Source organism: Vigna angularis, chromosome 11 (assembly GCF_016808095.1).
Source record: "Vigna angularis cultivar LongXiaoDou No.4 chromosome 11, ASM1680809v1, whole genome shotgun sequence".
NCBI lineage: Eukaryota > Viridiplantae > Streptophyta > Magnoliopsida > Fabales > Fabaceae > Vigna > Vigna angularis.
In genome coordinates, this window is record NC_068980.1 from 5,181,430 (window position 1) to 5,207,325 (window position 25,896).

A 25,896-nucleotide genomic window follows, 5' to 3' on the forward strand; every position below is an offset into this window, starting at 1 on the left:
AAACGATCCGATGAAAAGCTTAAGAGGGAGAAAATGGATATAATGTCTGATTTTTCTTCCTTTTAAACTCTGATGTAGAACAAAATACGTTTTTTTCCTTCGTTTCCCTCCCTCGTTCGAGAACATAGAAATTTCAAACCCTACGTAACTATTTTGGAAACCTTTATCGGAGATTCAAACGACAATAACTTAACTTTATAATAAAAATAATTTTATACAACTTGTAACAATTGTCATCTCAATCGTAGAATAAAGCTCAACATAGACTAAATCTTCAAACTCGACCTTTCAAAACATAGTTTTTAACCTCTTTCATTGAACTCTTCTTCAATCGGTCTTAAAAGCATTTAAAATTCTACTCCGTATCTTTTTTTTCCTTAAATGTTGTTTTCATCATTAACCAAATGTGACTTCTTTTTTGGCCAAGTGCCATTAATGCAGTTATCGTCACTTCAAGAGCTGTATTCAGAGAAGCTGAAAAAACTATATTTCTGTGAGACTTTTCTTCAAACAAACTTGTCATGCAGTGTGCCTCTGTATGAGATTGAATCAAATGTTTGACGGTGGCATTAAATTTGGTGCTTGTGGATAAGGCAATAAGGTATTAACTCTAAGGAAGTGAAGAAGGGCATTAATTTGTTTCACCATCCTAGGCCTAAATCCTCTGCATATGTGGTCTAGAACAGTTGTAAAATGTTGTATAAAGATATTGTGCAGATAGAATTTTCTTTAAATGGCGAAAAAGTTGGTGCTTTCTGAGATGCAGTGAATGTTGCATTGCAATTAATCAGTTTACCCTTGTTGGAGGGAAGAAGCATCTCCATTTTCTTGTCACGAGCCATCAGGTTCCTATCTATGTTGCTTGGTAGGTTTAGTTGCCTTGAACGTGGGCAACTAGTCTGATGCTTACAGCACTTTCTACTTGCAACTTGGCCCTCACTGTAACAACATTTAATGTCTCTCACCTAAGCAACAACAGATCAATTTTCTGTAAATAGAAATGAACATTATCATTGTCACAAGAATTTTTTTAATGTGTTTTTCTGTGTTAACCCCACCTCCTTAAACTTCGACCCTGTAATATACTGTTTAATACAACGGATTTGATGACCAAAGACACTCTGAAATAATTTCTGGACTTTGTGCCTTCATGATTTGGGCATTGACATATCAAATACATTTAATGCTACGCAAGCAGGAAATTCAAAGCTAGGTTTGGTTTAGTGAAGTTGAAAAATGCAAGAACTTTTAAGAGATCAGCTGTGGCAGTTACCCGTACGTTGTTACTGATGTACTAATATTACCTAAAAAGCGACAATTGAGTAAAGAATGAAGAGGAATATGCAACAACACATTAACATCATCGTTTCATCCTTACACGAATAATTACCATTACAGTACCACTGTATTTTGATAACCGTCAGTGTACAACCTAGAAGCAGAACCCAGTGATAAATGTTCAATTGTTGATGAAAAAACAAAGTTTTAGAAGTTAATGACAGAATAGATCAAACATTATTAAAATGACCTTTAATTTTTTTATCTCGATATAGAATTTTGAACATTCCTATACTTATATGCATAAACCAATGTCCTTGGCCGACATTTTCGTTGTCACAATAAATATTCCTTTCTACGATGAGGTATCTTTTGCAGGGACTAGGAAACAATGTCTGCGTCAGGCTTTTTCATGAGTTTAACTACTGAAATCTGAAGCCTATCCTTTTACATGTCTACAGTAAAACCAGTTTCTTTTAAAAGATTTTGTTCGATTAAGATGAACCAAAAGAACTGAACTTCACTAGACTCACATGACCCTTTTACTACAAAAAAATTCTTCAAGACCCCGAAAGTAATGTCTGATTAATTAACTTCAGATCTAACACCTCTTCAAATGTCTGGTTAATTAGATGACAAAACATATAGAATTTAACTTTTAAACCTTCTTTGTAACATATGATTACATTCTTAGAGTGATTTAATTTAACAGAGATTGAATGTGAGAGCATTCACTTTTTGGGGTGCTTCACGGTTAATGTTCATAGGTATTTCGAAATTCAAAAGGTAAGAAGTATGGTGAAGTGAAAGCATGCAGCTTAACTTGGCGGTGTTTAATGGTGACAGTACTTGTGCAGCTACAGAGAGGAACAAAGTAGGTAAGGGAAGAGAAGCTAAAGTGAAAGCTTGCTATAGAACATAAACAATGGCCCACGATATTCATGAAAATTCGTTACTAGTGCAACTTTTCATAGATCTTCGTAAACTAAAAGGAAATAAAGCACAAAGAGAAGATGAAACAAAAGTGTCTCAACTATATTCCCTCAGTCAAAATTTGTTTCCATTGCTTTCTTTATTCTTTCTTTTTCTTTTTTTCCATAAGTTTTGCACTTTTTTCTGTAATATTCTCAGATCATTCAGCATCAAGAGTTGCACCAACTTTCATTGTTGCAGATATTCATATGTTTGGCTAACTAACATTAACATGGGTTGCTTACCCTCAAAGAAATGGAAAGAATTGGTTATGTCAGATCTCACCCACGTGTTCTTTGTATGATAGTATAATAAGTGATAAAAAAATATTTATAAATATACTTACAAATTATCTTTTAAAATCTTCAAATCCGCACCACAAAAATAGTGTTATGATGCAAAAATAGATGTTCTATGATCTGATAATTGACTCAGATGACCTTGCCCACTAGAGTACAATTATATGCAATTATAATGTTTTATTTTTACATATACACATACACATGTCTCATACCCCAAATGAAATATGATAAGGCCAAGTTTAGTAACTTTATTGGCATAAATGAATAAGCTCGAAAGTAACATTTAAAAACTTAGGTTAAAGTATTTTATGAAATAATCCTTATAATTTTACTGAAATTTTAAAAATCTTATAACTTGCAACAAAATATCAACAGTTTATTAAGAATTAAACACTTTTAAAAGTAAATGTCATTGACACAATAATTTAGTACTAGAATAACTCTTGTATATATTTCCTGGTTAATAAAAAAAGATAATAAAAAATCCTAGACTAATTTCACAAACACTGTAACTCCTGGTACTAGAATTATTGTACATTAATGTGTCAAGGCAGGTTAAGGTTAACGTGGTTCAACTTTAGAAGAAAAAAAATGTTTACTTAATAAATTTAAATGGCTACGCATTTATCTTGAGACACACATTCAAAATATAATATTGGCCCCATATTATATATATATATATATATATATATATATATATATATATATATATATATATATATATATATATATATATATATATATATATATATATATGGTGTGTTTATAGCAATTATAAGAAATTACAAAGGCATACAAGTTATTTTTAAAATGATGGGAATTTATTTAAGAAACTGGTGCAACTATATAGACCAATAAATTACTTAACGAAGCACTTAAATATTGTTTAAATACTTTTTAGAACCTCAAAAAATTATACAGAATCTCAAATAGTAATTTTGGTTTAAAGTGGGGTATAAAATTGAACTCGTTAAACATAATAATTGAAAAATATTTGGTTTAGTTTTTAGTTAGAAAAATAAAAATGAAACAAAATGTTTATTTTATCCAAACATAGAATATGTCTGTTAATTATAATTAACCTACATTTATGACTTTGGAAGGATTATTACCGTTTGATTGCATTACACTTTATATTTGTCGTCGTACTTTTATGAAAATCATAATAGTAAATTTGCACAGAAAATTTAATATTATGATATTATATAATTTATTTTTAATTAGGAGAAAAAATTTAAATTAGAAATATGTCAGTCATTACAGAGAAATACAAAGATTTTAATACATTTTTGTTTATAAATTTTAAAAATAAATAAATATAGTGCATTTAATCAAAATAATTAAAATTTAAATTTAAATAATAAAATCCTAAGATCCTATTATATAATATTTAAGAATTAGATTTCATGAATAATCATAACCTAATAGATTGGATATGATAGCCATATAAAATCATATATATTTAAGTTTTCTTTAAATTTTTTGTTGTACCACATCTCCACCTTCTTGATTATATAAATTCAGCTTAAATTAAACCTAAACCTAAACCTAAACCTATAATTTAATTAAAAATTTCTATTATTATGTGTGTTGTCACCATATTTCATCCAATTACAAATTAATACAATTATTATTAAAATTTATTTTCCAATTAAAAATTAATACAATTAAAATTTTCATTTTTTTCGGCCACAGACTTTGGATACACACCAATCATTTATTTTTAGTCAAAGAAATTTGAACTTGAGTGGATTATGGAAAATACTGAAGGAGGAGAAGAGGCCGAATATATAAATTTAAATTATGCTCCCAAATTAAATAAAGAGATGTAAAATTTACAAATTACAATGTATTAAAATTTTAAACAATAACAAATTATAGTTATATAAAATTTAAGAATTAAAATTATATTCAACTAAAATTTTGGTTAAAAAAAAAAACTCTCATGGAGACAATATTTCCAACAAACCCACACAGAGACATTAATGTTGGTCTGGATCCGTGCAAGGGCGGAGGCTCATGAATCATGTGAGCGGGTGCTATTAGGTCTGGTAAACTTGGTCAATTAGGCCTTTTGGTCTGAATTCATTTTTTAGGTATTTTCAAAATTTTAGTGGGTGAGTTATAACATTTTGTATTGAGAATATTTTTGTAATTTTAATAATCTATTTTTTATTTAATGTTTTTAATATGATATATTAAAAAAATTATATATTAAATTATCTTCTTAAATTTAATAATTATAATTAATTGTTTAAGTCTTAATCATTTAAGTTATATTACAGTTACATATTTTATATAATGTATAATGCAAAAAGAAAAAACTTTTTAAGCAAATTTTCATTTTAAATTTTATATATTTAAAAAGATTTGCTTAGCAGATTCATTGGTACGTGAGTTGTTTAACAGACCTGACTTTTTTTTTGTTCATCAGTTAACTTTTTTTATTTTCTTTAATAGGAAACTTTCAATTCACAAATAGATTTTTAAGATAACTATCTCATTATATAAGAAGAGAAACTAAATTAAAGTTATACAACTTTCATTAAATATTACATTATTTTTCTATTTTAGATTGAAACATGTTTTTAAAAATTAATGTTGGAGTAAAAATTTCTTTAATATAGATTATATACATTAAATTTATATTATTTTAAAATAGTTTAATGCTTTAATAAATGAAACATAATTTATGTTTACTAGATTAAAATAAAATATAGTGAATTATGAATAACTTGTTCACACTCACATTTGTCAGAAAATTCTTTTTACCTGGCTTGAAAGGAACCACTGAGGCAAAAATACTGGTGATACAAAATTTTCCATTTATAGCTAACACTAATAATTAATTAATTAATTAATCAGAGAAAGTAACTCATATTTTACATTAATCTCAAATCTTAGCAAGTGATTTGTAAGTATCTAAGTTCACTTTTTACTACCCAATGTCCTTGTTAATGTGAGAATTTCATTGGTGAAACTTGATCCTCGTAAATTCTAATTCTTTTTAGTACACAATCGATAAGTACATTGATAAATCTCGTGGAATCTTGAAACATATAGCAATTTTGATTAGTTAGCTAGATTCAATTCATACAAGTTTTTTATAAACAGAATATAATCATGGAATAAAAGAGAATGAATGATTAAGAAATAAAAAAAAGGCAAAAGGAAAAGTAAGTATAAGAAGGATGTGTCCATCAAATCAGCCAAAAGATTAACAGGAAGTAAGCTGTAACCTTCACTTCACTTCCTCGTCTTGTCTCTGTTTCAATCTTAGTACAAACTTTCTCTCTCTCTCTCTCTCTCTCTCTCTCTCTCTAAAAGCTTTATATCCTTCACTTCACACTCCATTTCATACATCACAAGTATTTCTCTCTTCAATTTTCTTCTCATTGTATTTCACTTGGAATTTTGTAACACTACACGTTCTTCTAGGCGCGACCTTTCATAATTTGCAACTAAACAAACCATGGTGACCACATAGATTCCTGTACGATCTTTTTTATTGCTTACTTTTTTACGCAGGTCTTTCTTTTATTGTTTAATTATTGGGTTGTTATTGCTGATGATTTTCCGGGTTCAATAAGATTTATGGTGGGAGAGAATTAATAATTGGACCCAGAGGCAAGTTGCGGAGAAAGTTTGAATTTTGACGAGATTGTGAATGTGGGAATGGAAGCACGGATGAGAAAGTTCCGACAATTGAGTCCAGAGAGGGCCAAAGTGTGGACGGAAAAGTCCCCAAAGTACTATCAGAATCGGAAGGTGCCGGTCGTTTACTATCTTTGCAGGAATAGGCAGTTGGAACATCCTCATTTCATGGAGGTTCCTCTTTCATCCCCTGATGGGTTGCTTCTGAGAGGTACTTTTATTTTATATGAAAAACGGAAAAGTATGTGATTTTGTTTTGTTTTTGTTTGTGGGGTGTGGTTTTTTGAGGGGTTCTTTGTGTGCAGATGTGATTGAGAGACTAAACGCTTTGAGAGGTAGAGGCATGGCTTCTTTGTATTCGTGGTCTTGTAAGAGGTGAGGAAGTTATTTAACTCCTTGATCAGTATCTTCTCTTGGTGTTGATTTTGTATGCTGAGAATAAGAGAGCTTGAAAAATGAATAAATGCCGAGAGTTTACTGGTAGGGTCTGTTCTTGTCCCTTGTTTCTCTTCTGCATTTTGGGAAAGTCAACGCAGGGTGATGTTCATTTCATTTGTTTTCTCGGAAGCATAGTAATGGAAGAAATCGAGAGTATCTTTTCCCAATGTTCATTGTTTTAGTTGGATGAAGCGGTCGAGATTGTTGAGCTGTGTTGTTGCTTCACCCCATGATCTAATTTTCACCATGTATGTTTGTTTTATTATGTTGTTCAGAAGCTACAAAAACGGATTCGTGTGGCATGATCTCTGTGAAGACGATCTAATTCTACCTGCTCATGGAAATGAGTATGTCCTCAAAGGTTCTGAGCTATTTTACGAATCAAATTCAGGTTAAGAATGTTATTTTCAATGTTTTGTTTGCCTGAATCATGGTGTGTTTTCTTAGGTCCTGTTGAGATCTTATAATGATTGTGGATTTCGCCTTGCAGAACGTTTTGACCCTTCTAGCAATGTGAAAACACAGAACCTGAAGCAGTTGCCAGAGCCTGTTTCTTGTAGGAGCCATGATGAGGCTTCCACCTCTTCCAGCATGAATGAGAAAGATACAAGAAACTCCCAAGAAGATGATGAACTTTCGCCAAGACAACAAGCCGGTTCATCTGATGTTTCTCCTCAGTCTAGAGCTGGAACAAGTGATTCTCTTAGCTTACCATTGACAGAATACAAAATCTACAAGACTGATGGATTGGCAGATGCTTCAACTCAGACAGAAGAAAATATTGGCAAAACCGAAACCCAGAAAACGTGTACCAGGGGTGTATCAACCGAGGATGATGGGTCATTGGATCAGGAATGCCATGAAATAAGTGATACTCAAGTGAAAGACAATTCTGAAATTGGTAGGGATACTATTTCTCCTCTCCCCTCAACTTCTAGTCCATCATCTTCTGGAGGGAAAACTGAGACTTTGGAGTCCCTTATAAGAGCTGATGTGAGTAAAATGAACAGCTTTAGGATCCTAGAAGAGGAGCGTATTCGAATGCAAACCAATGCAAGGCTGAAAGCCTCAAGTCTACTAATGCAACTGATCTCATGCGGGTCTATATCTGTGAAAAATCATAGTGTTGGCCTTATTCCTTCTTACAAGACCAGGTTTTCCAATTCCAAATTCCCCTCCCCATTGTTCTCATCTTCTGTTATGTTTGGGGAATTTGACTGTCTAGCAGAGAAAACGAAGGTGATGGGCCTCAAATTGGAAGACAAAGAATATTATAGTGGGAGCGTAGTGGAGTCTAAAGTACTGAAGGAAGAAGGTGGACATAATGTTGTTCTAAAACACTCTTCTTCTTACAATGCTGAGAGGTAGGTTTTTGCTTTCAGTTCATTTCTTGCAACATGACAAATTAGCATTAGGTAGAGTTACTGTTTCCATTCCCAAAATCATGGTTTATCACATATTGCTGTTTGGTTTGTTGCAAATGGAACACACTAGTCATTAATTCGGAGAACTCTTGTTCAACGCTGAGGAAGTAAGTGCTTGAGGAGTGACCATTTTTGTTGTATTATTCTTTCAAAACTGAATAATGCTGGATTAGGCCACATTACCATATAGATTGTGCCATAGTACAAAAATAGAAAATGCCTGAATCCGGTGTTAAAATGCTTGTTACTGAGTGTCCGGATTGAACCAAACTAAACGAATGATATTGTAGTTAGAAACACAAACGATCCTCTGAGATGCCAGTTAATCATTATTACCAATTCAAAACTCAGATGCATTGACTACACTCTATTACATACAAAACAACATCAAACAAATTTTTGGATGAAAAAACAATTGAGCATCATCTGTCAACTCTAATCACTTTGTCAGTTCAGAACTTGTTCAAGGTGAAAGATTGTAAAACTTTTCTGAAATTATTTATTTTCGAAACTTGTTTTCAAAACACACAATATTTAATGGTATGTACTGCTTTCACATGCTTGCTTAGATCTACATTTATGATAGATAGTACAGCAAGATGATTCAAGGGAGGCTTCAAAAGCACAAAAGAAGGGCCTTCATTGCTTTTTAATAAAGTCATTATTGAAATAAAATAGATATCATTAGAACATCCAATAGCTAGCATCCTTCCACAGAAGGGAAGGAGAAAAGAAAAGTAAAAGAGAAAAAAAGACTGGACAAATGGAGGATTTGGTTCTCTTTAGTTTTCAACTCTTTAATTCCGTCTCCTATCATGTGAAACACTTAACTCTGAGAAAAAAGAACCTATGGAATAATAAAGAAGAATAAGGCTTTTATGTTTTGTATGCCAGAAAAAATGTTGGGGATAACATCCTAATTTGATAATATATTTTGCAGCAGAGTTGATAGAATCCCCATGGGAACGAGTAGCATTTCTCTTGCAATATAAATTGCAGTTTACAAAATCCTTTCTAAGCTTTTAATGTTAACGAACATGCTCTTACTTTCTTACAAAAGGAGGTCCTTGCTTGGAGACCATCTTGTATCACATGCTGCAAAAAGTAACTAGTTATTAAAAAAAAACATAATGACCAACTTTGTGAGTTCACGTCTGAGAGTGGTGTGATTGATTTTGAGTAGTCGTCACATCCTGGCCAGTATCTCATCTTTAACAAATATGCAGGACATCTACAGAGTTGAAATCACAAGACACTGAGGAATCATCATCCCCAGCAAATTCAAAACGCATGATATCTCCTGTTTCTGATGGATCAAGAAATTCCATGGATAGAGCCAACGGTTCAGACATATCTTCAGCACCATCTAATGGCAGCAGCAAAAGAATCACTGAAAATTCATCAGGGTCAGGGAGAAAGCAATCTAAGAGGGTAGACTCATTCAGAGAAGAGGAGAGGGTGATCAAAATTGAAGAAAGTTAAGTGTTGTCTTTATTCTGTTTCTACCCATCTCCTTTTAAAGGTTTTTCATTTGGTTGTTCTCATAGTTTTCAGGTATTGATTGATGAGTTTGATTTAATTCAACAGGCTTGCTTCTGGAGCTCGGGTTATAATCCAGTCCAAACCATTTTGAGACACAGCTCTGAAATATTTTTGTTACAGATGTTAGGCAGCTAGCAAAAACTGCTAGTTTACAATTTTTGTTTGAATGCAACATGATGGTGTATATCTATGTCGGTCCATGTGATGTATCCCTAAATGAACAAAGTGAAAATGTTGTGACAGATTATCGAGTGCATGGGGATTGGGGGGGCTAATAGTGAAGGTGTGGTCCCATGGTCTCCTATTACATCTTATAGGGACACCACCTGAAATCAAGTGATTGCACATTTTTTTGTAACTACACATACTTATATATATGGTATTATTTTGGCCTGCAGCTTTTGTTTGCTTAAAGTTAGTGCCTGCTACTTTGCTTGCGTTTCCATCTTCCAAGGCTAAAAATTGCCACACCAAAAAAGTGCATGGTCGTTTTCAAATATGTTGAATGTTAGATGTGAGATTGAACCTGACACATGCACTTGTATTAAACATTAAATGTCTGTCAGAAAATTACAGAAGAATATGGAATTGTGTTCTCAGAATAAGTTAATAATCACTATGTTTGTGTAATTCTTTAGGGAAGTCCTTACAGTTAGCTCTTAATCTTATAAAAGTAAACTCTTTGAAGCCTATAGAAAGAAACATGAAGGCTTTAAGCTTGCTAAAGTAGGGGTTGGTTTTTGGAACATTATGTAGATTTGTGATTGATAACAGTGCAATTCAAACATGGAATTTCGATGTAACAGTAAAAGCTGTAACCCAAAAAGTAATGAGATTCTTAAGGTTACTATTTTATACCAAAATAATGTTGGTGTTCTGGAAATGGACAAGGGTTGTATTATTAATATTGTTATATTTACTTTCTGTTGTTATATTTTAAGGTATATGCAAGTGGAATTTTTAAGCTATATGCAAATTGCAAAGAAATAAAAAGTGACGGTGATCTGATCTGCAGTTTAGTTAAAATGCTTTTGTCTGTTTAGGGGATATAGTTTTCATGTGCATGTTTTACGAAGATAAATTGAAATTTTCACATGAATAAAATAAACAATATATAATCTATAAATCTATTATTTTAAAGATTAAATATAATGTCTTACGAAGGATCCTTTTTTTTTTATGATTTTTGTTCTTTAATCTCTATTTAAAATTTAATCCTTGAAATTTAAAATAAATCTGTTTTAAATTAAAAAAAATCTCATAACTTGTTTTTAATGATTTTTAATTACTCCTACTTTTAAAAAAAATTGTAATTAGTTTATTATTTGTAATAATGGTGATGACAATTATACTAGTAGCACTAAAGGTCACAGTAAAATGGGAACGGCTACAACAATCTTATCAATGAAATAATAATAATAATAATAATAATAATAATAATAATAATAATAATAATAATAATAATAATAATAATAATAATAAATGTGATACAGACAAATGTGAGATATTGATAATCCTAATAAAGATGATAATGATCACAATAAGTAGAAAAGAAGAAGAGAGAAAGAGCACTATTTAAGTAGTTAGAATAGTAATATGCAATCACAAACAAGTTCCTTATAATTTAAGAAGCATGTTTTTAATGCTTAGATGATGTTAATGAAAATGATTGGCATATTAAAAGAGGATCCCTCTTTCTTAGGGTAAGATTTAACGTTGATGTGCATGCCATAGTTAGTCTTCAACTACGAACATAATTTATTTGTGAAATTAAATTTAGTATTTCATTTTTAATTAGTTATTAATTATTTCTCTCATCCAAAACTAATATTATTTTTCATATTTTTATAACTCTACAAGAAAATTATTAAATAACAACTAATTTAAAGATAAAAAATTATTAATCATTATATTAACTAAATTAAACATTATTTTATAAACTAAAAATTATCAGTATCTAAAATAATTTTTATCATTAATAAAAAAATTATAATTGATTTATGCATTAAAATTTAAATTAGTCTCTAACAATAATAAAGGATAAGAGAGAAAGAGAGAAAAACATACATGAACCACAAATATATCAAACATATAATAAGTTATTGTAAAAAAAATAAAAATTAACTTAGACTTCATCCATTTATTTTTAAAGTATAAGAATCATCAAGATCCAAATATAGACTAATTTCAAAATTGTGTTATAAATTAAAGACAAAAAATATAATTAACCCTTATAATAATAATAATATGCTAACTTATTTTTTAAACACAAGACTAATCTTACAATTATATCAATTAAAATATTTTATAATCTATCAAACTAGGAACATCACTTACAAATTTTCTCATTGTCTCATTTTTTTTTTTATTTCTCACCATCTTCATTTTCACTTTCACGTTTTTTTTTTCTCAAATCCATTTCTCCATTTTCATCCTTTAATCCATTCACAAGTTCTTACATCCAAACAAGTTTGGTGCTGAGTGAGCTAATCCTAAGCTAGTTAGCTTACTTCTTTCCAAATAGAGTTTGTTACATAAATTACTTCTTTCCAAATAATAGAGTTTATATCATAACGTGTTATTTTCTATTATCTATAATCTGAATTTTCACTTGCGGTTAGTTTTTTTTCCCTCAGTAAATGTTTTTCGTTCACATTAAATTAATTTAACTTTTAGTTTTTGTAAAACTTTTGCATATTAAATATGAATTAACCCTTAATTCTATGCTCATGAAAAGTTAAAAACATCCTCATTAACATTCTTGAAACTAAAATATAATTTTCCATAAAAATTATGTAGTTTAGAAAAAACCATCAATTTACGAAAATATATAAAAGTTAAATTCACTCCCAATGAACTCAGAGTCTATTAATTTTTAACATTCACCACTGAAACAGAAGATGGTACAACACAAAAGTGGAATGAGGAAAAGTTTTAATGTGAGATATTGTATGATAAAACTATGCATATATGATTAGTGTTTTGTATGTGAAGGACTGTGTCGTTTAATGTCTTCACGTCTTCTTTTGCTCGTATTTCGTGTTTTCGGTCTTCCGTACTCGCTCCTCAATTTTCTCCTCAGTCCGGGTGGAAGACCTGCGAAAGATTCTTCGATGCCAAAGTCAGTTGAGAATAATGGCGTTTTTTATCGAACACCCTGGATTTGTATTTATAGTTTTCGCTATGGGCTTGGGATTAGTGAAAAGTTAATCACGGCCCAAATTCAGCCCAATAGCTCTTAATCTCAACTTACCTTAAACCTGGTTAATTAGCGGTATGACCGACCGGTCTCCTAAGGTTTGGCTTATGGGCCAACCGACCCCTAAAGGCGGCATGTGTAGCAAACGGCATGTCCGGCCGGCCTTTTAGTATATCCGGATGACGAGGTAAGGTCGCGTAATCTCGGATGCGTGGGCGTCTAGTTTGTTGTGTCGAATCTTTGATGATGAACCAAAGGGTAGCGTGTTTGGTCCAGTGTAGACGTCCGGCCTATCTAACGTCCGGTCCTACTGGTACAATTAGTTTGAGGGTATTAATTACTTTCTTCTCTATCACATTAGGAACTGAAAAATAATCCAAGGTTTGACTCAGTTTGGTTATACAAAAGAATAGAATGGATCATGCAACATTCCAGACATAGGACGAAATTAAGAAATTCACCATCATAAAATAAAACAAGCTATAATATGACCTACCCCACAATATTTATTCCTGCTGCTTATTGTTTCTAGAACCAAAACCAGAAAAAAAAATGCTTATTTTTTTATGATACAACACTATGAAGCTTATTATATATATATATATATATATATATATATATATATATATATATATATACCCATGTTAAAATGAGATGAACTGAACTATTGGCTATGATATGTGGAAAATAAAATGTCTACGGTGGTCATGGCACGTGTAAGCGTCACCTCACATTGTTGTCTCACACACTCCTTTGTGTGCCTTCCACAAGTATTATTCCAAAGCAATGATGTTCATTAAGAAATTCAAACTCTGCGTGTGGTTCTTCTTTCTCCTTTTTGTTATAGTTGCCTACCATAAAATAGAACTAAATAAGGCATCAAAACCGTCGTCAATGATGTCAGTTTAGATTCTCCTTCTGAAAAAAGAAAGGGTCAGAGGATCCAAAACTTCAATCATCTGATCAAGGTCAATGGGAGCAACATGTGTCTACTTGGTACAGTTATATATTTACTCTCGTTTGTTGACAGTTACATATATGCAGTTCATATCTGCATGTTTTTTCTTTCAGTAACAAGTCAATAGTTAAAAAAATTTAAAATAATTTATCAATCACTAGCTAATTAAGCTAACATGCATGACTTATATAGACACGTTAATATTTGCATTAACTGATTAACTGGGAACTAGGGTAACCAATTTTTTTTTTCCTGGTTGAGGTTACTTATTCAAATCACTTCAAATTGTGTTAAAAAATTGATGGACTTGCTCCAAGTTTCATTGTTGCCTCTTTGTCTTTCTTGTTCAAGCCATATGGATCGGTCCAGTTAAAGACACTCTGACGCACTAAAATAACCAATCAGTTAACACAACAAGTTATGTGTACATAATGATCCTAAAATCATACCTGGATCATTATTTATAAGAGTTGTAACGAGTTTTTACGTTTCGCTGATCTAATAACAACTCAATTATATTTTAATCTGCATTAAGGGTTTAATGAATCATTATCACTAATAATTTGACCTGGTAGATCATACTGGCCTGACTTAGACTTGAGTGAACTTCCGGATGAACAACCCGAGAAAACGGCCTGGATAGACAATCTAAAGCCTAAGTGGTGTTTAGTTCCAATGGAGACCATACCATACACTTTCTATACTGATTAAAAAAGATTTTCTATATACACTGCTGGTACATAGTTCTTTTTTACTCAGCACAGAAACTGTGGATTCCTTTTTATCAAATATTTGATATTTTTTTATAAAATAGGGAGTATTACTATGTGGTGCAAAGTTTGACGGCTGTTATGATTGTGAAATCACTAACTTGCATCCATAGCACCTTCCATTTGCTTTATGAAATTTAAAATATGTGAGACACGTCACCATGTTCCCAGTAGATTCTGTTCACATTATAGCAGTTGTTCATCTGCATTTATTTATCCCGAAGATGTTGCAGTACTCAGCATAGAAAGTGACCCTTTTGTGATAATGATCTTGACAACAATACTGGCTTCAACTTCAATCAATATAAAAGTCGAGAAATGCTCATTACCCATATACAACCTCATCTAAAGCAGCATAAAATAGTGCTATTATTACCCATATTGATATGAAAATGACCAGCTTTATTTAAAATTGCTTCTGGAAAAAGGTTACTTAACACAGTTTAAAACTTTGCACAGTTTTCTCAACACTGCTTCTGCATTATTCTTGCTGTTGCCAGTTGCAATCATTCATCAGAATATATATGTGCAACAGTTGAAAAGTTGAGAGCGGCTGCAACTGGACTGATTTCGATTTATATATGCTTAAAATAAAATAAAAACAGAATTAAAATGACAATTTATTTGTCTTGGAGTTGAATCTATGTTATATATAAACAGCCAAAGAAACTTACGGGTTGGATTTGATGAAAAGAGTGGCATTTTACAACGTAAACAACTAAAGTGTCAGATATGAGAGTAAAATAGTTTCTGAAAGAAAATACATGCAAGTAGCAACAAAAAACTATCTAGTGTACAAGCAGGTTACATCTTTTGGTCCTTTGACAGATACTAACCAAATAATCAGAAAAAAAAAATGAAAGGCATCTCTACTTGAGTTAATTAACAATGGTGCAAATAAAATAATAGACCTTGGTGACATGAAAGGAAACTCTTGTTATTCCATTCACACCAAAACTATATATTAATAATCATGTCAACCTTCTATATATATTAGGATCAGGCCTCTAGCTACCCAAGCTCTAACTGTGAACGCTATGGATGCAATTCATCAAGACACACAGGCGTACATCAATGATTTTGAGCTGTACGACTTCGTTGACAATCCAAATTTTGATCAGTTCATCAATTTGATCCGAGGGGAGAACGAAGATGCTAACTGTGACTTCGGTTCTGACCTCATCACTGATGGTTTTGTTAACAATCAGCTCCTTCCATGCCCTGCAAACCCTTTTGATCAGAACTATAACAATGCTGTGAATGTCTATGATCAAAGCTCCACATTTAGCTCCTTTTCATGCTTTGATGGGGAGATGAAGGGAGAAGGAGAAGGGGAAAGAGAAGAAGAAGAAGAAGAACACGATGGAGAGCATTCTTCTGAAACAACAACAACCACCAAGAATGACGATTCCAAACCCAAACTGAAAAATGACAGGTCCAAGACTCTCATTTCTGAGAGGAGAAGGAGAGGCCGAATGAAGGAGAAGCTTTACGCATTGCGTTCTTTGGTTCCCAACATAACAAAGGTACATGAGTAAAACTGTTATTATAAAGTCTAATGTAAGAGGGTTGCTTGAAACTAACAACATATGTTTAATTAAGTTTTGCTTAGAAGAATTTCTCTAAAAACACACGAAGGTGGTAAAATGAATTAAGTTTCTTACTTAAACTATTCTTTTACTGTAAGTGTTTGTTTATGTTGAAATTTATCCAAAGTGAGCCTAAAACTAACATGATGTTTATATTTGAGAGTGAAATGTAATTGATATAGCTATGTACGCAGATGGACAAGGCTTCCATAATTGGAGACGCAGTAGCATACGTGCATGAGCTTCAAGCTCAAGCTAGGAAGCTGAAGGCTGAAGTTGCAGGACTTGAAGCATCTTTATTAGTGCGTGAAAACTATCAAGAATCAATTAACAATTCCAAAAATGTGCAAGCTGCTCGGAATAGTCATCCAATCTTCAAGAAGATCATGCAGGTAGGTTTGATTATAGAAATTCATGATATAGCTCCATAATTTTTCAGTTAGTCTTTCTATGTACACTAATCGCTGCAACATTTTTGAATGCTTGTTTGTAGGTGGAGATTGTGCAAGTGGAGGAAAGAGGGTATTATGCAAAAATAGTGTGCAATAAAGGAGAAGGAGTGGCTGCATCGTTGTTCAGAGCTCTTGAGTCTCTTGCAGGTTTTAGTGTTCAGAATTCAAACTTGGCTACAGTTTGTAACAGTTTTCAACTTACATTTACATTGAATGTGAGCTGTTTTCCCTCTCCTTTCCAATTCAATAATTCTGTTTCGTTGAAAGATTGAGTTATTATTTTTGTTCACAGATTAAGTCATTGATGTGTTGAAAACAGATAAAAGGGTCTGAACCAGAAATTAACCTGCAAAATTTGAAGCTATGGGTGACTGGCGCTCTTCTGAACCAAGGTTTTGAATTTGTGGCATCCTTTTCTGGTTGAGTCAATGCACCAAGTATGACGTATTGCATGTAAGAGATTATGATGAACCATGAAACACATATAATATCGCCGCAGCAAGTATGAGCCTCCAACACCATCAGTATAATAATACTAGTATGACATCAACTATAACCATCACAACACTTCGTTCTGTGTAATTCTTCAATTTTCAGAACAAATAAAAACACTACAAAGCCTAGCAAAACACCAAACCCTACACACAAAGTGTTCATAATAACTTATTTTTAAAATTATTTGGTGCTCCTAAAAAATATTAATTCGTCAGAGACGGGGAGAAAAGAGTAGTGAATATTCACACATTTGAAAAAGTCCACTAGACGTTTAATATTGTTAATGACTTCTTAGCATCATTAATCATTGGCTATGAGTCTATTATATATTTCAATAATTTAATGATATTATTAATCACTAATTTCATATCATCACTTTGTTCAACCACTAGTGAATCTTTAACCACTTATAAAGTAAAAATTAACTCTATTTACATATGTAATTTAATCACGTATGACAATGATCATCTAATTTTATTACGGTTGACAATATTATAAACTTCTAAAACAAAGTAACTACCATAAAATAATTAAATTTCATAACTCTCCTGACATTACTCTTATTACATTTAAACTTTTCAGTAAAATAAAATCAACCATGTCAATATATTTGATTAATCACATGTTCGGATGGGTAGCAGGATGCACAAAACTTCGATTCAAGTTGATCTTCATTCCATTTTATAAGGAAAAGATAAATAACTTTAAACACCTCGGAATAATTCACGTATAAAATTCGCACAAAATTATGAATTATTTTCTAATTCTTATCCCTAGAAAATTTACCTTACTTCATCCGATTTTGAAAGTTGGCATTCTCCTTAAACATTTTTAATACAAAACGAAGAGAAATAGAATGGAATCACTTACTTTTACAAAATAAATGACTAAAGATGTTGAAAATCAAGAAATAAAAAAAAAGAGCAATGTTTCTAACCCTACAGACAAATGAAAGTTCACTCGTAAAATTACAGTTTGTTCTCCAGATGACGTAATGCGTAAGCCGACAGTTTCAACTTTCAAGAACAGTAATTTAGGCTTTCACAGAGGTCATCACAGGCTTCAGTTCAACCATTTTTCACCACCCTGATGATCAGCAAGCTTACGATATCAAGAAATCAGAAATACACCAATGAGCACGGTTTTTTCCTGGCTAGACCACGCTTGCTCCTTTTATCCTTTGGTGTTTTTGGCATAATATTGAAATGCACACGGTCAATATCATTGCTCATATACTGTGGTTCACGTTGAAGAACAAGATCAGTACATCAAAGATATCAGCGAGTGTCCTCGTTATATGATCTTCTACGTATACGCATGCCATCTATCGTATCTTTCATCATCTACAACTTTGAGGAGCATCACCTGCAAGCAAACTTCGTCTTCATAGTAAGTCTATCAATTGAGTTGAAATTCTACACTTCCAAGATTTGTTGACAGGGACATGACCATAAATAAGTAACATACAAATAAAAAGACATAAACGAGGCCTGTATTTTAGCCCAATTATCTTATCTTAACTATTATAAGGACAAAAATGTATAAATCACAAGCAGATCCAAGAATTATGTGAAAGAGATAATGAAATTCTTTTATAGTGTATCAAGAGTTACTCCTTAACATGATATTCCAGTACATCAATTAATGGACTTTAATCTAAATCCAAGAGTTGGTTATGCAATTAGCTGTGAAAAGTGCAAATATAAGCGATTAATCAACACTTACCTCTACTTTGTATGACCTAACAAACTGTACTGTTTATTTGGTTATTTATATTATTTTATAGTTCTATATAATAAGTTGCACAATATTGGTAGAACGGACGTATCAGCTATCCAAACTAAGATAAAGATCCAAGCAGACCCCCACAACAAATTTACTGTCAAGAAGGCTAAAGAGAAAAAAGATCACAACAAATGAAGTCTTTTTTAAGAGAGGACACTTGAAAAGATAAATATGAAAAAAAAAATAAGGAACTACGTCCAGAAAGCATAGTCACATACCATTACTGCGACCATTATGATTCTCTGGTAATTGATGCACATATCTCAGGCTCCTTCTAATCATGGAATGCTTTCATTTGTAAAGGGCGATATCATCCAAATGAATCCAGACAGCAATAATTGAATCATAAATTTGCAGATACTCACATGAGATACAAGAACGTACGAAGAAGCTAGAAAGCGTACCACAGAGCTGCAAATAACCAAGAGGCCAACAATTGCACCTAATTAAAAGGGTGGAGATTTAAGTACAAACAATGTACAAAAGAAAAAATCCATGTTACCAGTTCATGCCTGAATAATGAACTCCACTAGTTTCCATTACATCTCAGTAATTCAATTGCAGAACATATCCATCATCCACAGAGTTACTTATCCTGCACACAATCTCAATAAAGTCACAAACTCAATTATTTTATGCAAGACAATATTAAACTGTAATCCGCATTAATAGCCTATTTTTTTATCCAACACATTTTCCAATTAGTTTTAGACCTTCAAAATTCGTAGATAATCTCCATAAGAAAAAAAATGCTATAATTTAGCTAATAAAGAGTGAAGAAAACATTACACATCGGTTTTAAAGGTACAGACTAAAGTTTAATCACAACTTGCAAATATTCTGTAAAGAACACACGAAGCAAAAAAAGATCTTGGGAGAAGGTTTCTGCTAGTTCTTCAAAGTAGATAGACATGCGGTATCCTGATCATCAAGACAGTCTAGCACAAGGTTTTCACTAGATGGGACCCTGCTACAGTATACTCTTTGTCAATTTCTTACTATGATCTCATATACAGTTTTTACCTTCCTCCATCAGAAGGACCAAGGGCGTCTTTGAAAGGGCACACAATATAATTTGTTTCCTTTAGCATAAAGGATCTAGTTTCTGTACTGAATAACTATAGCAAGGTGCATATTTTTGCCCTTTAAATTTCCAAAACATGATGTTAGCTAAAAGAAAGAAAGAGGGAGCACAAGCTGCACCTGAGTTTTGGAGAAGCTGTTGACATTCATTCCTTTTCAATCTTAGGAACGCCACTCAAAATTTTAGTAAGCTTTTACTGTGGTTGATATCCCTCATCACTGTTCCACTTGGACAAGATCTTCAGTACTGTGCCCTTGGCGATCCAGGCAGTCATTTCAGGCTGTTGTTCAAAGGGGTTAAGAGGATGTTTGTTGCCATCTTCAAGCTGGACACCATACACAAATGGTAATTTAAGTGTCAGGAAGCTCTCTGGTGGCAAGATCACTTCACATCCAAGGCTAAACTGCAATTTTTTCTCACGATCTGGAACTGAGGGAGGCAAGCATGATGTCTACAAGGTAAAAAAAGCAAGACACAGTTGAGCAGATCAGAAAATTTATATAACTTGAAAAGTACAAACAACAGTAAGGTTGCAAAATTTGGATTTAGGGTTGGTTTCGTTTTAGATATTGACATTAATTTAGAAAGAATTGTCATTACAAGACTTGATTTTGAAAGATTCAAGATTAAAAATATTAAATTAGGGGATGATATATATATATATATATATATATATATATATATATATATATATATATATATATATATATATATATATATATATATATATATATATTTAAGTTTAGAAGAACTACTTTTGTTTGAAGATAAACCATTCTCGTTTCTTAAATGTGTGTGTGTGTGCCTGTTTTGTGGATCTCATACCTAGAATGAATTTTACTCGACTTCTCTCAAAATCAATTTTACTCACTGCAAAATTGGTTTAAAAAAAAAAACAAAGATTATTCAAATGATCTTGAATATTGCACAAAGCAATTCTCACTTCCTGAAAAGTTGAAATTTTTTCTTAAACAAACAGCTATTAGTCAAGCATAAGCGCATCACAGCCATATAAATTTAAATCCAATAGTTAAATCATAACAGAGATGGCTGCTAAAATTCACAGGTACCTTTAAAGGCTTTCAAGTTCTCTTCTGATTATAGTTGTACAACATTTTGGTAAAAGTAATACCAGAAATTACAAAGATGAAAGGTGATAGACAAAATGCTACACAAATCAACAAGCTTGGCCTATAGTACACAACAGAAGTTTAACTCTACGCATAAAGAGTAGGCTTTTTAAATATGCAAATTATCTATCCTTAATTTACATTCAAAAATTTCCAAGAGCTGCACAATGGAAGAATAAAGGCATACCTCAAATTGTACAACAGGGCATGTTGCTAGTACCACTGGAAATGCGGGTGTCACCTAAAGAATATATATAGATTAGTTTGCCAATTTCATAATAATTTAAAAATAAAAGGATTAAACTCAACAGTCAACATCAGTATCAAGTGGCACACAAACATGCACCAGCTAAATTTATATGCATGAGTTTATTACCCTTGAAAATGTCATATTTTTAACACAATGTAAATATGTGAAAAGTGAAGTTCATAGACAAAGTGTAAAAGACAAACAATCATAAGGAAATTTGTGCAACACATGTAGGCTTATAAGAAAAGAAATCAGAAGAATAAAATGACATACACACTCCAAAATGCATTTTATTATTAACAGAAAAAAAAATTATCATGCTAATTGAAACATAATTTAATGCTTATACAGGAAGTAAACTCCTACCAGAAAAATTCTTTTAAGCTGTGAGATCCCACTTGCAAACTTAAACTTTGGTGTATCCTTGTTATTCCTTGAAAGCTTGCAGTGAGGACAGATCATGTAGATAGGCAAGTTTTGATTCAACATGGACCATGCAAGATCATCACCACCCATGCTAATAGCATGAATATCTCCTCCAAAATCCTTCATAAGATTCAGGGGTTTTCCAAATGTATTTGTTGAGTTCAAATTATATTGCTTTAGCAAAATGTCCGTATGTGTTAATCCATCTGAATTTGAATCACCATTAGGAATCATTTCGTTAGATTTGTTTACATCTCTCTCCTTATTTGAGGCTACAGAAAGAATTTCATTTGAGCTTCGATGAACTTTGTTCCAGGAAGAATTCTTGCTTACTTTAGTATGACCTGCCTGATTTATGCCAGAAGGCTCCATAGAAGATACATGAGATTCTTCCGATGATGAGTATGAAGAACCAAGTTTGGCAAGATGTTCTGCATTCAACAGAAAACGGTGGCCACGGGGGCATTCATGCTCAAATCCAACATATACTACTACATGCTTCAAAGAATGTGATTTGTTCTTTTCAACATCATTCGAGTATACAGGTACTACATTGCTACCAATCCGCAAAAAAGGATCACTGTCCCTGCTGATATTGTTGCCATTGCCATCAACATGTCCCTGAGTAGATGAAACATTTTGAGATAGTTGATGATCAATGGCTACATTAATCTGTTCAACAGTCTGATTAGTAGACCTGCTTTGTTTGATACCCTTTTCTGAACCTGGTGTAGGAAACTTCCTTTGTTGAAGAGGAGGGAATCCTGAATCACTAGCTGTGGATCCAGCAACAACCTCAGAAAAAGGTTTTCTCATTTTGAAAATAGGGAAACCTCTACCAAAACTTATCTTTTTATCATCAACCTTCATGACATCTAAAGATGTTCCAATGTCTTCCACTCCGTTCAGCACAGCAGGGTGGGTTTGTATAACCCCAGTTTTCTTTGCATCTGCAATGGATTCAACCTTGGGTGCCCTAATTACAGAGCCTTGCTTCACTATACTCTCTGTAGAACCATTTGGTATTTTCTTTTTTTCTAGGTATATTGTCCATTTCAAAAGAAATTTTTCAGTGGCAGAAAATCCACTTTGAAGTAAGCCTTTAGAAGATTCATAGTAGCTAGCACCCCCAATACGAAGCAAACTCCAAGCAGAAGATTTAACAGGTGCTGCAACTTCTGTTTCTGGTAATTTGACTGCAGGAAGTAGCTTATCACAGTCAGAGAAGCAACTGTCATCAGCTGATTCAAAATCAAAAGGATCAGGACGTAACTGTCGGGAACGCCCACAAGCACAAGCGTGAAGGAAAAAATAGCCACTTGAATGTGGCTTGGGCGAGGCTCCTAAATCTGAATTACTGGTTTCAGCATCATACCTCTGGTGCATGCATGGGTTTCCTGTCAAACTAACAGCATCACATAGTTGCCTTCCTGATTTCCATATGGAAGTGCATTCATCTTCCAATTTTTTTGCAAATAGTTCCACTGAAGGTCCTTTCACCATTGACCGAAATGCATTTAATGCTTTATCTAAATGGACCACATGTTGTGAAGTAGGATAACAAGCAGGCAAGTCTTTCAAATAAAGTTCCTTTGCGGCTGGAATGGCTCTTTGGCACCACATAGTTGAGAATTTAGTGTTCAACCCTCTACCACTTTGTAACCAAGATACTGCAACATCTAAAGGATTTGTATTCTTCAAAGATCCTTCCGCTGAGGATGAAACAGTATTCCGAGAATGAGGTTTCCTTTTGACAATATCAAATTCATCCAGGGAACCACCTTTTGCACAGAGAACTCCACTCAAGATATGACGACTAGAAGATAACCAAACTTCAAGATTTGGAAGATCAGGAGTAGTAAACGTTTTCCCAGATGCAGCTGAGGCAGCAGCTGCAGCTGCTGCAACAGCAACCATGCCAACACCAGCAGCTGAGCCACTGTTGGTATTAATTAGTCCCCCTCTCCCTCTCAAAATATCAGATTGCCTGTAAATGAACTCCTTAACTGATATTAAATCTTCTTTGGTTGCACTTTGACCATGGCTTTCAAGCAAAAGGGAATCTGGAGTTGCTTTCCCATTTAATACATCGTCAACAAGGCCAATGGCAAACTCAAGAGACTCACCTCTTTGATTTGAAAACCGGTCTAATAAGACAACTGTCCTAGATGCATCAAGTGAAAACAAAGGGGCAGCAGTTGAGGAACCTGCAGTCCTTATGCCAGGATGAGTTATTTCAGGACCTGATAACGTCCGGCATTTCTTCACCAGAAAGCGAATTTGTGCTTCAAGAGATGTCTGTAGTTTCTTCCTAAATCCACCTTCAGATCGGCTTGCAGGGCGTGCCAGCACTACTACCGAACCAGAACCTTTAGCAGACAAGTTTCCCTTGGCTGCTCCACTCAAACTAGACGATTGACTAAGTGAAGTACTATCTGAAGAATCCTCCCCATTTGCACTGGAATTAGATAAACTGGAGAAGTCATCGATGAATACAAACAGTGTGACAGGTATGCACTGTCCTGGAAACAAAGAAGCATAAGAACCTAAACCTGACATGAGAGATATGGCCGACACATTGCGACTCAAGTTACCACCACCTCTACCTGGAGATGAATTGTTTGCTGCTGAAGCGGATCTTGAGGACGATGAAGGATGCGATCTAGCCGGCAAAGGCGGCATAGTTTGGGATCTAACAAAGGGAGCCATTGCATGCTTAGCTGATTGCAGCACACGAAAATTCCTTAAAATTCTAGAACCAAAGTGTGACCCCTCCTGAATATATATAATAACATGACAAACCTGCATTTCTAAGACGTCAATTACACCATCAACCACACACAATTTAAAATAAAAATAATACAGACCACGCACCCTGTAATTTCACGGATAGCTATCAACAACAGTAAAATTCAACGTACTAATTCACCGAAGGTTAGTGTACTTATCTCTTTCACACAAACTTGCATTACATGAATATCAAAAACCTTACCAGAACTTCTGTAACTGTAATTTAGCCTATACGATTAGGTTATTGATATTGTAAAAGTGTACATAATAAAATGTAAGGTATTTAGTGAAGAAAGTGACATACAGAGAACATGAAAAGCATTCCCTGGAGGTCGCCGAACTCGTGCTCCTCGACGGCAGAATCAAATCCCGGAGTCGCAACGTCCGCAGCCGTGTGAATTGCGGGACAGCGAGTGGAAGAGAACTGAAGGAACAAAATCCCTCTCTCGTGGTCGTGAAAGTAGCTGATTCTCCTCCGCTCGAACCACTCCCTCGCCTCCTCATCGTCGACGAGGAGCGGGGCGTCGAGATTTCCGGAGGCAAAGACGTTGGAGTCGATGACACGGTCGAGGAGCTGCGCGGAATCGTCATGCCGTCGCGCGATGAAGCCGACAACCACCACGCCATCGGAGGCGCGTGGGAGCGGCGCCTGAGACGGCGACGGCGACGGCGAAGGATGATCGGTGGTCGACGGCGAGGGAGAAGACGGAGGGCGAATGAGGACTCGAACGGGTGACGGCGACGGGGAAGGGTTTCGTTGCTCCATCTTTCAAATGTCAATGCCTTCTCTTTGCCCTGCAAGATTTCGATTTCCAGCTTCATCCCATTCTTCTTCCCTCTTTTTTTTTTGCTTTTTTTTTTTGTTTAGATTGTGTTTTAGTTTTCTGGAGTTGGCTTCCAAGGTTGCACTTGCATATTTAAATATAGATAGATAGATAGATAGATAGATGCAGTGCGGTGTTTGAAAAGTGGACTTTGGAGTTCTGCAGTTAGAATTTGGTCTAATGGCTTCAACTCAACTCAAAATTCCAACACATTCTGAAAATCTGAAAAAAAGTATTTACATTATTATATCTGATGCATATCCATAGCATAATCCTATTAACAGTTCAGTTATTATTTTTCTACTTTTTAATCTCCAATAATTTTACTTTAGTTGTGAAATTACATCCTTTTTCTATACAATTTCATTTTAATTTATTCAATATTAATCAATAATATTTTATTTTTAAAATTTTAACCTATAACAAGATGCCGCAAGTATCGTATTATAAAAAATTGATAACTGCTTTTTATGCAAGTTATATTTCTAATAAAACCCAATAAAAAAAACAATGAGTATTATCCTCATTATTTTT

The 25,896-nt window shown here is 33.4% G+C and overlaps 3 protein-coding genes across 16 annotated transcripts; 2 read left to right on the forward strand and 1 right to left on the reverse strand.

Annotated features, from left to right (window-relative positions):
- The first annotated feature begins 5,763 nt into the window (after positions 1-5,763).
- LOC108334496 (protein SOSEKI 3) lies at positions 5,764-10,007 on the forward strand. 4 transcript variants are annotated; one of them, XM_052870841.1, is made up of 7 exons: positions 5,764-6,045; positions 6,143-6,417; positions 6,512-6,581; positions 6,920-7,035; positions 7,135-8,008; positions 9,295-9,545; positions 9,656-10,007. In XM_052870841.1, the coding sequence occupies exons 2-7, from the start codon at positions 6,228-6,230 to the stop codon at positions 9,679-9,681; spliced, it is 1,527 nt and encodes a 508-aa protein (XP_052726801.1). In that variant the 5' UTR covers positions 5,764-6,045; positions 6,143-6,227; the 3' UTR covers positions 9,682-10,007. The 4 variants fall into 4 exon arrangements, with proteins under 4 accessions (XP_052726801.1, XP_052726800.1, XP_052726799.1 ...); XM_052870840.1 differs by having other exon boundaries at positions 5,764-6,027; positions 9,295-9,544; positions 9,654-10,007; XM_052870842.1 differs by having other exon boundaries at positions 5,776-5,920; positions 6,081-6,417.
- Positions 10,008-15,526: 5,519 nt separating this feature from the next.
- On the forward strand, positions 15,527-17,322 carry LOC108333724 (transcription factor FER-LIKE IRON DEFICIENCY-INDUCED TRANSCRIPTION FACTOR). 2 transcript variants are annotated; one of them, XM_052870870.1, is made up of 4 exons: positions 15,527-16,063; positions 16,321-16,518; positions 16,620-16,793; positions 16,871-17,080. In XM_052870870.1, the coding sequence occupies exons 1-4, from the start codon at positions 15,575-15,577 to the stop codon at positions 16,889-16,891; spliced, it is 882 nt and encodes a 293-aa protein (XP_052726830.1). In that variant the 5' UTR covers positions 15,527-15,574; the 3' UTR covers positions 16,892-17,080. The 2 variants fall into 2 exon arrangements, with proteins under 2 accessions (XP_052726830.1, XP_017424688.1); XM_017569199.2 differs by having other exon boundaries at positions 15,529-16,063; positions 16,898-17,322.
- Positions 17,323-17,860: 538 nt separating this feature from the next.
- LOC108334029 (uncharacterized) lies at positions 17,861-25,562 on the reverse strand. 10 transcript variants are annotated; one of them, XM_052870516.1, is made up of 8 exons: positions 24,843-25,562; positions 24,355-24,440; positions 21,689-24,270; positions 21,260-21,313; positions 20,062-20,393; positions 19,361-19,453; positions 19,077-19,269; positions 17,861-18,438 (listed from the first exon to the last, which is right to left on the reverse strand). In XM_052870516.1, exons 1-5 carry the CDS (start codon positions 25,358-25,360, stop codon positions 20,136-20,138), a joined length of 3,498 nt encoding a protein of 1,165 aa, XP_052726476.1. In that variant the 5' UTR covers positions 25,361-25,562; the 3' UTR covers positions 17,861-18,438; positions 19,077-19,269; positions 19,361-19,453; positions 20,062-20,135. The 10 variants fall into 10 exon arrangements, with proteins under 10 accessions (XP_052726476.1, XP_052726475.1, XP_017425102.2 ...); XM_052870515.1 differs by having other exon boundaries at positions 19,371-19,453; positions 24,355-24,550; XM_017569613.2 differs by having other exon boundaries at positions 19,077-19,132; positions 19,224-19,269; positions 21,689-24,550.
- Between the last annotated feature and the right edge of the window lie 334 nt (positions 25,563-25,896).

Coding starts and splice junctions, on each gene's coding strand:
- LOC108334029 (XM_017569613.2), bottom strand. CDS start 25,304: ATGGAGCAACGAAACCCTTCCCCGTCGCCGTCACCCGTTCGAGTCCTC. Junction 24,551..24,842: donor GAATGCTTTTCATGTTCTCT/GTATGTCACTTT, acceptor TTAGAAATGCAG/GTTTGTCATGTTATTATATA. Junction 20,394..21,259: donor GCCCTGTTGTACAATTTGAG/GTATGCCTTTAT, acceptor TTTACCTTGTAG/ACATCATGCTTGCCTCCCTC.
- LOC108334496 (XM_052870839.1), top strand. CDS start 6,228: ATGGAAGCACGGATGAGAAAGTTCCGACAATTGAGTCCAGAGAGGGCC. Junction 6,582..6,919: donor TATTCGTGGTCTTGTAAGAG/GTGAGGAAGTTA, acceptor TATGTTGTTCAG/AAGCTACAAAAACGGATTCG. Junction 9,545..9,653: donor GGGTGATCAAAATTGAAGAA/AGTTAAGTGTTG, acceptor ATTTAATTCAAC/AGGCTTGCTTCTGGAGCTCG.
- LOC108333724 (XM_017569199.2), top strand. CDS start 15,575: ATGGATGCAATTCATCAAGACACACAGGCGTACATCAATGATTTTGAG. Junction 16,064..16,320: donor TGGTTCCCAACATAACAAAG/GTACATGAGTAA, acceptor CTATGTACGCAG/ATGGACAAGGCTTCCATAAT. Junction 16,519..16,619: donor TCTTCAAGAAGATCATGCAG/GTAGGTTTGATT, acceptor GCTTGTTTGTAG/GTGGAGATTGTGCAAGTGGA.